Source organism: Lepidochelys kempii, chromosome 13, assembly GCF_965140285.1.
Source record: "Lepidochelys kempii isolate rLepKem1 chromosome 13, rLepKem1.hap1, whole genome shotgun sequence".
NCBI classification, from domain to species: Eukaryota; Metazoa; Chordata; order Testudines; family Cheloniidae; genus Lepidochelys; species Lepidochelys kempii.
The window spans coordinates 3491636-3503971 of NC_136392.1; the positions used below are offsets into that span (position 1 = coordinate 3491636).

Below are 12336 nucleotides of genomic sequence, written 5' to 3' on the forward strand. Positions count from 1 at the left end.
TTTCATGGGTTGTGGCACACTCGGAGGAGGAGGGCAAGAGGCTGGACGGCTAGTTGGTGGTGATTGGAAAGAGGGGATGGAAGGCCAGAAACTTTCTGTTCCATTCCAGTCTGCTTTTGCAATATTCCACACCCTAGCTGGAATCTGCTTATCTTCCTATAAATTGAATCCCCATGGTAGTGAAACCTTCCCAACTTCCAACCTTATCCCCCACAAATGAAAACCCTTGCAGCCCTAAATTCTTCCTCTCATCCATTCTTTCATGAAAAGCTGCTTCTTAACTCGAAATTGTCCCATTAGCAAAGATAAAGCCTCCATCCAACTGTCATAACTATCCAGTACACACACACACACTTGGCTCCCCTCATGAGCCTCCACCTGCTATGAAACAATACTTCAACAATTATCCATGGGGAGCGGAAAGGACTATGACACCTTAGCTGCTCTCTGTCATACCACATTACAAAGCCACTTTACAGAATGAATAATACTGACAAAGTTTTTCGATATGTGCAAAGTAAAAAAAAGGTAGATTGGGGTGAAAGAGAGGAACAATGGGTGGCTATTCACAAGAAGGAAGTAGAGGAAGGGTATTTGGAAGAGGATCTGAAAAGTAACTGCTTGTACTTTCTGTTTCAGCAGATCTATAGTATTCCCTTTACTCCTCCTCCTTTTTCTGAAGACCATGGCAACATTTTATTAAAATGCATTTTGGGAAGTCCATGCCCTAGAATGCCATCTACTGTGGCTCACTGGTACTTCAGAGGCAGTGGCTCCTTTCTTCAGCAGGGATTGTAATGAATATGGCAGCCTCTTTTTACCCTCTATGTGGTGGGAGACAGCCAATGGCTGCTTCTTGACTCTGTACGGGTAACGAGATAATAATACTTATATATTTTATAGCACGTTTTGTCTGTAGATCTCAAAGAAAAGTACAAAGAAAAGTAAGTAGCATTATTCCCGCCTCTACCCAGAAGCTAGAAACGGTCCTTTCTTGCCTTTATAAGCTAGTGCTACAAAAGAGAGTGTCTTCTGTAGTTGGGTGTACCTCATGCCCTTTTTTCTTTTCAATATCGATTTCCTTTTAATTCTCCTACTTTTTCTCCATTTCCCCTGCTTTTTTCCTATTCCCTTTTCTTCTCTACTATTGAGCCAAGTACTTTTTAAAATAAGCATTCCGCTCAAAAAACACCCGCTCTTTGATTTCTGACAACAGAAATGTTCAGCATGGCTTACATTTTGTCACTTTATTTTATACAGATTATCCGACATATGTCCCTATCAAAATAAGAGCTGTATGTGGCTGTAACCAGCAGATGGCTTCTAATAATTTACTGAAAGATCTAGATTTTTAGAGAGTCTAGGGGCCCAAAAATCATGTGTAATTGTGTAGTTACCACTATTATGCACAGAAACAGCTAATCAGACACATTTTCATGCGTAGTCACACAATTTCTACACACAATAGGATTAATTACACAAACATTTTGCAGACCTAAACTGCCTGAAAATCCAATCCGAAGTATTTTATCCCTTTATCTTATAATGAACATTAAAGTCAGTTTTCTTTAATCTCCATTAAAATTGTGCATTCCAGTTTTTAAGATTAATTCTTATGTTTTTCCCTAGTTCACGTGAATTCAGCTACCAAGTATAGGCAAAATGTTCTATATGCATTTGTTTATGAACAAGCGTGGGCCATTGGCCAAAATATGGCTCGCCGCTCACTGGGAGAAGAAGCTCACAAAAACTCACATATTTGAATGCAATTTGGAGACTACCATTGAAAAGATCATTTCACCAAAGGTATGTAACTGACTGAGATGTTTAAGACCAGTTGGAGAAAGGTAGATCCTTTTTTTTTTTTTTTTGAAAAAGAATACATCAACAAATAGTGTAAAGGTCCATATCTGAAGTCAGAGAGACAAGGTAGGTGAGGTAATATCTTTTATTGGACCAACTTCTGTTGGTGTGGGAGCCAAGCCCAGTTTACCCAGAGCTCTTCTTCAGGTGTGGGAAAGGTACTCCTTAGTGCCACAGCTAAATAAAATGTGGAACGGATTGTTTAGCATAAATACTTAACATATATCAAGGGACCTTGGAGATCTTGGAGTCATTGTGGATAGTTCTCTGAAGACGTCCACGCAGTGTGCAGCGGCAGTCAAAAAAGCAAACAGGATGTTAGGAATGATTAAAAAAGGGATAGAGAAGAAGACAGAGAATATCTTATTGCCCTTATATAAATCCATGGTACGCCCACAACTTGAATACTGCATACAGATGTGGTCCCCTCATCTCAAAAAAGATAAACTGGCATTAAAAAAGGTTCAGAAAAGGGCAACTAAAATGATTAGGGGTTTGGAACGGGTCCCATAGGAGGAGAGATTAAAAAGGCTAGGACTTTTCAGCTTGGAAAAGAGGAGTCTAAGGGGGGGATATGATAGAGGTCTATAAAATCATGAGTGGTGTGGAGAAAGTGAATAAGGAAAATTTATTTACTTGTTTCCATAATATAAGAACTAGGGGCCACCAAATGAAATTAATGGGTAGCAGGTTTAAAACAAATAAAAGGAAGTTCTTCTTCACTCAGCGCACAGTCATCCTGTGGAACTCCTTGCCTGAGGAGGTTGTGAAGGTTAGGACTATAACAGGGTTTAAAAGAGAACTGGATAAATTCATAGAGGTTATGTCCATTAATGGCTATTAGCCAGGATGGTTACGGAATGGTGTCCCTAGCCTCTGTTTGTCAGAGGGTGGAGATGGATGACAAGAGAGAGATCACTTGATCATTACCTGTTAAGTTCACTGCCTCTGGGGTACCTGGCATTGGCCACTGTCGGAAGACAGGATACTGGGCTGGATGGACCTTTGGTCTGACCTAGTATGGTCATTCTTATGTTCTTATGACCCTTCGAGGTGAAGTGGGGCAACGGAAGAGGGGGAAGGCAGCTGGTGGGGGGGATGGTTAATAGCATAGATTATTGTAATAAGCAATAAATTCAGTCTCTCTGTTCCCATGATTTTTAGTGGCTATCAAAGTTATGCCTTTAATCTCCCAGGCTCATGTTTTGAAGGTGTTGTACAGGTTTCCTTTGAGGACAAGGACTGAGAGGTCAGATATGTAGTGATCACTTAGTGAAAAGTGTTTGCCCAGAGGTGATGTGGTGGTGTTGTCTTTTATCATTTTCCTGTGAGAGTTAATTTGAGAGCAGAGTGATTATCTCGTTTCACCCACATCGTTGTTATTTGGGCATTTAGTGCACTGGTGAGGTACATCATATTTTGTGATAGGTTTGTGTGGGATCCATGAATCTTGAAAGGTGAGTTGCAGGGGTGTTGATCATTGTAGCAGTGTAGATATGTCTGCAGGTTTTGCATCTGTTGCTCTGGCTGTGTCTGGTGCTGCATTGAGTTGCTGGGTCCTGATCTGTGTAGAGCTTGCTTTCTGATGATGAGCTTGGAGAGGTGGGGTGTTGTTTGAAGGTCAGAAGAAGGGGTTCAGGAAAGATTTCTTTCAGGGTGGGATCCCCATCAAGTATGAGTTGTAGTTGTTCGATGATATCCGATATGAGTTCCAGTGTGCGGAGGTAGGGGTGTGCGGTCGGAGAGGGCTTTATTTCTGTATTGAAGCAGGTATATTTGGGTGGCCCATTCCATGATGTGGTCTGCTTCTCTGGTGGAATGTCCTTCTTTGGTGAAGATGTTTTTCAGTGTGTTAAGGTGTATATCCTGGACTTTCTCCTTGGTGCATATTCTGTGGTATCTGAGTGCCTGGCTGTCGATAACGAATTTCTAAGTTGTCTTTCCAGAGGGTGAAAATATAATTGATGTATCTCAGGTATATCATTGGTTTCATGTATAGGTGCCAGAACTAGGGGTGCTGGGGGCACTACTGCACCCCCCAGCTTGAAGTGGTTTCCATTATATACAGGGTTTACAGTTCGGTTCAATGGCTCTCAGCACCTCCACTATAAAAATTGTTCCAGCAACCCTGGTTTCATGGTGCATTTGTTCAAAAATTCTTCCTAGAAACTCCAGCCAAGATTGTGGCCCCAGTTCAAGGCACTGTACAAATGCATAGTAAGGGCTAGTCCATGTCTTGAAAAGCTTGCAATCTAAATAGACAAGACAGATAAAGTGTGGGTGGGGGAGACAGAACACAGAGGTGAAGTGAGTTGCCTGAGGTCACATAGCAAGTGTGGCAGAGCCAGGAACAGAACCAAAGTCTTCTGAGTCCTAGTCCAGTACCCTATCCACCAGGAATTGTCTTCTTTTAAGTGACAATAGCTCTTGATCTCCAACTCTGTGTTAGCCTGAATATCTCAGAATGACACATACCATGTTGTTTTATTGTTTAATTGAGCTCTTTTTCTATACTTAGCTAGCACATAAAGAAACTGTTCAAAGACTTCACTAGTATACCTTTTGCTTTGTATAGTAACTATACTATCATTTTGTCTTAATGATTTTGCCACGAATATTAATACTTGAACCATTTAAAAAAATCATTAAAGGTTAACATTGCTCTGCGCACCTCAGGACACTTGCTTTTGGGAGTGGTGCGAATCTATCATAGGAAGGCAAAATACCTTTTGGCAGACTGCAGTGAAGCTTTAGTGAAAATGAAGATGGCCTTTCGTCCAGGTATGTACCGAATTCTGCATTTGTCTGTCCATGTCATTTACAGCAGTGGTTCTCAAAGCCAGTCTGCCGCTTGTTCAGGGAAAGCCCCTGGTGCACCAGACCGGTTTGTTTACCTGCCGCGTCAGCAGGTTCGGCCGATCGCGGCTCCCACTGGCCACGGTTCACCGCTCCAGGCCAATGGGGGCTGCGGGAAGCGGCGCAGGCCAAGGGACATGCTGCCGCCCTTCCTGCAGCGCCCATTGGCCTGGAGCGGCAAACCATGGCCAGTGGGAGCCACGATCGGCCGAACCTGCTGATGCGGCAGGTAAACAAACCGGTCCGGCCCGCCAGGAGCTTTCCCTAAACAAGCAGCAGACCGGCTTTGAGGACCACTGCTTTACAGCTTCTTATCTTTAAATTTCATTTGGGATATTCCAGTCAGATATACATTATTGATTTCAACACAAGTTGGACTTCCTGGTGCTTAACAAAAAGAATTAATGGTTATTTTGAATGTAATTTGATCTTTTTGGCTCCTTTGGGGAGGTAGTATTGTTTCATGCTTAGAGCAGAGGGCTATGAACAGAGGAACTTTGGCTTTATTCCCAAATGTACCATTAAGTAATTATATGACCTTTGTCAAGTCATTTAACCTTTTTATGGTCTAGGGCAGGTCTACACTTAAACTGTGACACTATATACCTAGCGGGAGTGCCCTGTAACCCACATATTCATCATTTATATATAACTGTGATATTTCACATAAAGCATGCCATGTGGTGTATCAAAGGAAAGGTTATGATATGCTGAAAGCCATTGTTCTATCTAAATACGTATATCATTAGTGCATATGAAGTAATGAGACTGTGTTTTATGGTTGTCACTAAAATATGCTGTGAGTTGGGGAATTGTCTAGGTATTAGATCCCCAGAGTCAAGGACAAGGTTGCTAACCAACGCCTGGGTGGGTATCAAACAACCAACAGCCATTGTCCAGCAAGGGAATTACAATTCAATTACTCGTTTGAACAAGGCCACACCAGGAGAATTGCTCAACCAGCCTTGCCTGGTGACTCAGCAATGACCGCCATACATGCCTGGACTTATGTTCTCCAAGCTCATGGACTAAGGAAGTGGTTTTCAACCTGTGGGTCATGACCCAGTATGGGATTGCGGAATGTAAGGGTCATGGCAGCTTTGGTGAGCACCGCTGACTGGGCCATTAAAAGTCTCGTTGGTGGTGCTGCCTGGCTAAGGCAGGCTAGTCCCTACCTGTTCTGACATCGTGCTGCGCCCGGAAGCTGCCAGTAGCAGGTGAGGCTCCTAGGCAGGGGAGCCATGGGGCTCCGTGCACTGCCCCCACCCCAAGCATCAGCTCTGCACTCCCATTGGCCTGTTCCCAGCCATTGGGAGCTGGTGGGGCACTGCCTGCGGGTGAGAGCTGCACAGAGCCACTTGCTCACCTCTGCCTAGGAGCTGGACCTGCTGCTGGCTGCTGCCAGGGCGCAGCGCGGTCCACGGTGCCAGGACCATCAGGAAGCCTCCTGCCTTAGCACTCCTGATGTGCTGCTGACCGGGAGCCACCCGAGATAAGCCCGGGCCTCAACCCTGCGCCCCAATCACCTGCCTCAGCCCTGAGCCCCCCGAAGCCCAGAGCTCCTTCCTGCACCCCAAACCCCTCATCCCCGGCCCCACTCCAGAGCCTGCACCCCCAGACCAGAGCCCTGACCCCCTCCTGCATCCCAACCCCCTGACTCGGCAAGAGCCCCCTCCCACAAAGTGAATCCCTCATTCCCGGCCCAACCTTGCAGCCCTCACACTCGTACCCCAACCGAGTGCCCTAGCCCTGATCCCCTCCCACATCCCAAACCCCTCATCCCCAGCTCCGTTGGGTCGTGAGCATCAACAAATTTCTTCAACTGGGTCGCCAGAAAAAAAGTTTGAAAACCACTGGACTAAGGGATATGTATAAAACAGAACAGAGTGGCCCCATGGGTCTTGAGCAGTGCAAAATGGTATGGTCCTGAATTACAAGGCTGGGAGCTGGGGGGGATTTGGCTGGTGCTTTCTCTGTGTGATTCATGAGTGGCTCTGGGAGCATTCATGCACTCTAGCTGGGTATGGGGCTCCACATGCAGTTGTGTTGAGTTATAACAGCACCTGGAGGGGTTTGCTTCTTGTCACAAGCAAAGCATTGAGAGAGACAGCCCAGGCTGGAGAGTTAAGGGGACACAGCAGTCCCACAGTCCCAGGATATGCCCCAGGGATCCCGTCACATAAACCACTGCAGTGACATAGCTGCAGTGCTTCAGTGAAGACCTTACCTATGCCAATGGGAGACGCTTCTCCCATCGGTGTAGGTACTCCACCTCCCTGCGAGGTGATAGCTATGTCAACGGGAGAATTCTCCTGTTGACTTAGCGTTGTCTATGGAGGGAATTAGGTCAGTTTCACTGTGTAGCTTGGGGTGTGGATTTGTCACACCCCATAGCAATGTAGTTATGTCAACCTAATTTCCTAGTGTATACCTTGCCTTAGTGGTTGTTAGTGACCAAAATTTTCCATGGTCTTTAAACAACTACTAGTTAGTAGTTCCAGCAGACTGACAGCATTTCAGAACCTCTAGCATTTTTCAATGGCACCATACATTTGTATGTATGCCAATAAATAGTATGCCTCTGAAATGTACATGAATTAAAGATTAAATTCCATTTTTGGGTCCTAGTAACAATGGTAAACTTAGTTTATGATGGCACCAGAACTCCTTGATAGATTAACAGTCTTATTGTAAAAACAACGAGGAGTCCTTTTGGCACCTTAGAGACTAATAAATTTATTTGGGCATAAGCTTTCGTGTTTGTAAACATAAGTTTTTGTAAACACTTGTGAGAACATGACTCCTTATCACTGCTTATTTTGTTATATTTTGCTTTTCTTTTAGGACTTGTTGATCTTCCAGAAGAGAGCTTTGAAGCTGCTTATAATTCCATTACATTGCCTGAAGAATTTCCTGATTTTGACACACAACTACCTGACTTGAAGTAAATGTTTCTCAGCTTTTTTTTATATTTTGTCTGGCCTCATTTTCTCAGAGGTAAAACTGTATGTTCTTGCTTATTATCTGACCCATACTCAGCATGCAGGTGGTACAGTTATTCCAGTTATTTGAATTTGATAACCTGATTCTTCCATATTCTAAGCCATAGAATTATGTATTGGTATAGTTCTTCCAATCCCATTTTATGAACACAGTCCTTTTCAATGAAGTAGTTGTTTCAATTTAGGCTTTAGAAGTTTTTCATTTAATTTATTTGAATGAATACTAGAGACAGAAAAGTTGAACTGCTATGCTCCAGAGGAGGCAGCCCAAGTAGCCTAAATTTCATTCTGTTGTAAGAACAGAGTAGCCTGGATCCATGGCATAGCAATCCTTCGCTGCTATGATCTAAAACTGAATTTAAAATTCTGGTCTTTTGCTCCCTGAGGTCTGGTAGGCAATGGGAGGCAGCATGTTGACACTTCAGAAGTTATTAAGATCTGGGAACTAAAACACTTGTTTCTGATGGACTTTAGTGGGGTCAAAGCCAAAGCATAGTGCACCTTCTCAGACATTTTCCCTTTACATCTCAATAAATGTAGTTATTTTGGATCTGAAAGTCTTTGCTATTTTTTGTTATAAATCTAATTTCAGAAAACCTGTAGCTTACAGATAATAATACATAATTGTTTTCAGTCGAATCAAGTAGTAAAATGTGCCACTGTGTGAGGAACAATGATGGAGCTCCCTTTTTCAAATTAATTAAAGAGTTTATAGGGTTTAATTTACAGATGATATGCTATATTGAGGAGTCCATTATGTGACATTGTATCTGGCAGAAAATGGGACTTGTATGTAATTGATAGAAGCTGAAGTTGGACAACATGAAGGTGTGGTTGGTAGGTAAAAATAAGTTTTTGTAGAACATGATAGGGATGATGTTTTCCCCTGTCAAGCAAGTTTGCAGTCATGGGGTATATCTTGATTACAAATTGCTCCTGGATTCGGAGGTAGTTTTAATAGCCAAGAGCTCCTCTGTCTAAGTGCATTAGGCTAAGGCCTTGTCTACACTGCCACTTTACAGCGCTGAAACTTTCTTGCACAGGGGGGTGGGAATAAAAGCAAGTTTCAGTGTTGTAAAGTGGCAGTATAGACAGTGCACCAGCGCTGGGAGCTACTCCCCTCGTGGGGGTGGGTTTTTTACAGCACTCCCAGTGTTGGTGCCATGACTACACAGCCACATTAAAGTTCTGCCGCGGCAGTGTTTTAACGTTGGTAGTGAAGATATACCCTAAATCAGTGGTTCTCAAAGCCAGTCTGCCGCTTGTTCAGGGAAAGCCCCTGCCGGGCCGGACTGGTTTGTTTACCTGCCGCGTCCGCAGGTGCGGCCGATAGTGGCTCCCACTGGCTGCAGTTCGCCGCTCCAGGCCAATGGGGGCTGTGGGAAGGGCGGCCAGCACATCCCTTGGCCCGCGCTGCTTTCTGCAGCCCCCATTGGCCTGCAGTGGTGAACCGCGGCCACTAGGAGCTGCGATTGGCCAAACCTGCTGATGCAGCAGGTAAACAAACCGGTCCGGCCCGGCAGGGGCTTTCCCTGAACAAGCAGTGGATTGGCTTTGAGAATCACTACCCTAAATGCTTTTCTCTCTAGTGTGGACCTTACCACAGTCCTTGTACCTCTGTGACTTCATGACTAGATTATTTAATGGGTTGTGCAAACTTCTTTGAAGATTACCTAGAAGCTTCAGCATGTACAGAAGGCAGCTGCCTGCTTGCTTCGAGGTATCAAATGCAGGGAATATATAGCATCTATTTTTCAGTAGCTATGCTGTCTTCCTTTTAGCTTCTAGATGCAATGAGAAGTGTCAGTTTTAATCAGTAAAGCCCTAAGTGGTTTGGGCTCTGGCTACCTGGGAGATTGCCTTTCTCCCTGAATAAGAGTTGACATCAGCTGGGGTGTTTTGGAGTCTTAAAAAGTAGTAATTTATTGCTTTTTGTCTTTAAATAAAAACATATGAGGCTTGAGGACCCTCTGGTTACAAGCTTTTTGCCATGCAGCAACATGGCCAATGTCAATTCATGTTGTTTTTTATATCTTTACATTTTTCATTAGTGCCATTGATGTTGCTGAACACTTTACTTTGAATCAGAGCAGACCTGAAGACATCACACTTCCAGAAGATTATAGAAGGACTATGCTTTCCAGTGATGGGAATTTTGGTGAGAACAGCTGATAAATTAGAATTTGAAAAATTTGTAAGAATTTTTACCGCCATTTTTTCTAATTTATTAGATTTGTACTTCATAAGCAAATGCATTTACATTGATAATGATTTATAAAATTACACTTTAAGATTTAATTACTGTATGCAAGCTCATAAAGCTTATTTTTACTCATATGAAGGATTTGTTTGCTTGTTGTAATTGCTGAGTCTACTTATTCTCTTTGGGCTTGATCCAAAGACCACTGAAGTCAATGAAAATGCACCTGTTGGTTAAAGTGGGCTTTGAAATGAGCAATAAGTGCCTTAAAACTTAATGGGCACAATTCTTGTTTACCTGTAGCTTACAGATAATAATACATAATTGTTTTCAGTCGAATCAAGTAATAAAATGTGCCGCCCCTTTAAGTGAGTGGAAACATAATATATGCAATTTAGGCTTGTGTTAACTGCAGAGTTAACTTGACTTCTTACCCAACCCCAACCCAAGTCCCGTCCACACACAAAAATCTCTCACTTGAGTTGGCTGGCCCATCAGAGAATACAGATTAAAGCCCGATCGCTGATCACACTTGAACAGCTAACACAACCACTCCTCTGCTAGAGGAATGTAAAGAGGCCTTAATGTAAAGGAAAATCAAGCCGAAGGCTAAGTCTACACTGCACTTTCGTTGGTAAAGTTGGTCAGGGGTGTGAAAAAAACACACACACATGACTTGTTGGGGATGGTTTTATTTTGTCCGCAGGAGAGCTCTCTCTTGCCGACAAAGGGCGGCGACACTGCGTACCTTACAGCGGCACAGCTGTGCCACTGTAAGGTGTGCAATGTAGATATAGCCTAATATATTTTGTGTTTTTACTGAACTAGCTTAAATTCTTTGTTCTATAATGCAACCTCATTTTGAGAATTTTCTAAAATTCTGAGGAAATTGACATATATGTATTTCAACTGTATTGACATAAGGAGTTATCAGTAATTATATATGTTTGTTCAGGTGAGGAGACCGAAATACTAAGAGGACATAGCTTCTTCAATGATGGCAAATTAATCAGTACTAATAGTCTCTTGCTTGATCAGAGCTCAGTGAGCCTCTCTGGAGACAAATCTATACTACGTGACGACACACATGGATTCAAACTCGATGGTTTTGGAGATGAAGATGTCCCGGGGGATATGATTGGTATGGTTTGTCATAGATGAACACTGTCCAATCAATTCTATCTAAAGTATTTTTACTGTAAAAACCCTACACAAAATGTAAATAAAAATAGAACTTGTATTTGAAAACATTTTTTCTGAAACTTACTGTGTGTTTCCTTTGCATTTTTAGTTTTTCACTACTTAATAATAAACTGAACTCATTTATATAATCCCAGACCAAAACTCCGTTAAAATGAAATTAAGGGTGAGAGTACATATCAGCAGTTTAGGGTAAAATATATTTTGGGAATGTGCAATTATCCCACAATCAGGCATTATAAAACCAGGAAATTGAGAGTTAAGGTTAAACTTAAAAGAAATTCAAACACGTTAAGGTATGGAAATGCACAGTTAGGACATTCAGACAGTCTTAACTTTGCCCTTTCGTGACACCAAGCAATAACCATTTGATTTTGATTAAGGCATTTTAGTGGTTTTGGTTCCAGATTCAATTAAAGTGATATTTTAAAACACATTAGGTTTTTTTCTTTATTTCACCTCATTGTGTCACCTGCTTGGCCCTCTCTCCTTCACCCCACATTTCCCAGCACATGCATATGTGTGCACACAAACCAGTTTTCCCCTTCCCCACTGATCCTCTCCTGCACTATACCCCTGGTTCCCCATTCTGTCGTCTCTGTTTAGTAGATGTGGTGCAACAGTTTGCTTTTGAAAACAAATGTTTAGCATTAATTGTCACTTTTTGTCATTTTTTTTTTACCAGTGAAAGTCTCTCCATCAGCACAAGCTTGTACATGAGAATCTTCTTCAGTGAAACTTACATAGAATTGCCCATTTTCAAAATGGTTTCAACGCAGGACTGAGGCCATGTCTTCCCTCAGTTAATGTACCCCATTTAAAAATGACCACTACTTTCCACTGTTCCCAGGAAGAGTGAAGCCACCCATCTTTTTTGTTAAGAGCACTGTATGGTCACACTCCCACTGAGAACAATGGGAAATAGGTGACCTTCTCAAAATGATCACCTAACTGTGGACAAGTTATGTCTTAAGTTATGTCCAGAGTCTTCTTGAGAAAAATGGGATGGCAGCCATTATGAAAGAGGGCAGTTCTAGACAGAATTCATTGTAATGGAATGTTATTTGTTATCCCCTTGCTGAGGAGAAATGTTCAGCTATAAAGAATAAACAGGGAGAAATTACCATTAATCCTAAAAAATAAAGTCTTCAGATGTAGTCTATGGAGTGAGTTTTAACTGTAAATAAAGTCTGAATCATTTGTATTATTCTGTTA

The 12336-nt window shown here is 42.5% G+C and overlaps 1 protein-coding gene across 1 annotated transcript in view; it reads left to right on the forward strand.

The window, feature by feature from the left end:
• The first annotated feature begins 1662 nt into the window (after positions 1–1662).
• Positions 1663–12336, forward strand: part of RAD21L1 (RAD21 cohesin complex component like 1) — a 33597-nt gene continuing 22923 nt past the window's right edge. Inside the window, exons 1-5 of the mRNA XM_073309517.1 lie at positions 1663–1806; positions 4515–4644; positions 7564–7663; positions 9773–9879; positions 10877–11062. Coding sequence (XP_073165618.1) covers positions 1663–1806; positions 4515–4644; positions 7564–7663; positions 9773–9879; positions 10877–11062 — 667 coding nt within the window. The remainder of the gene's footprint in view (positions 1807–4514; positions 4645–7563; positions 7664–9772; positions 9880–10876; positions 11063–12336) is intronic.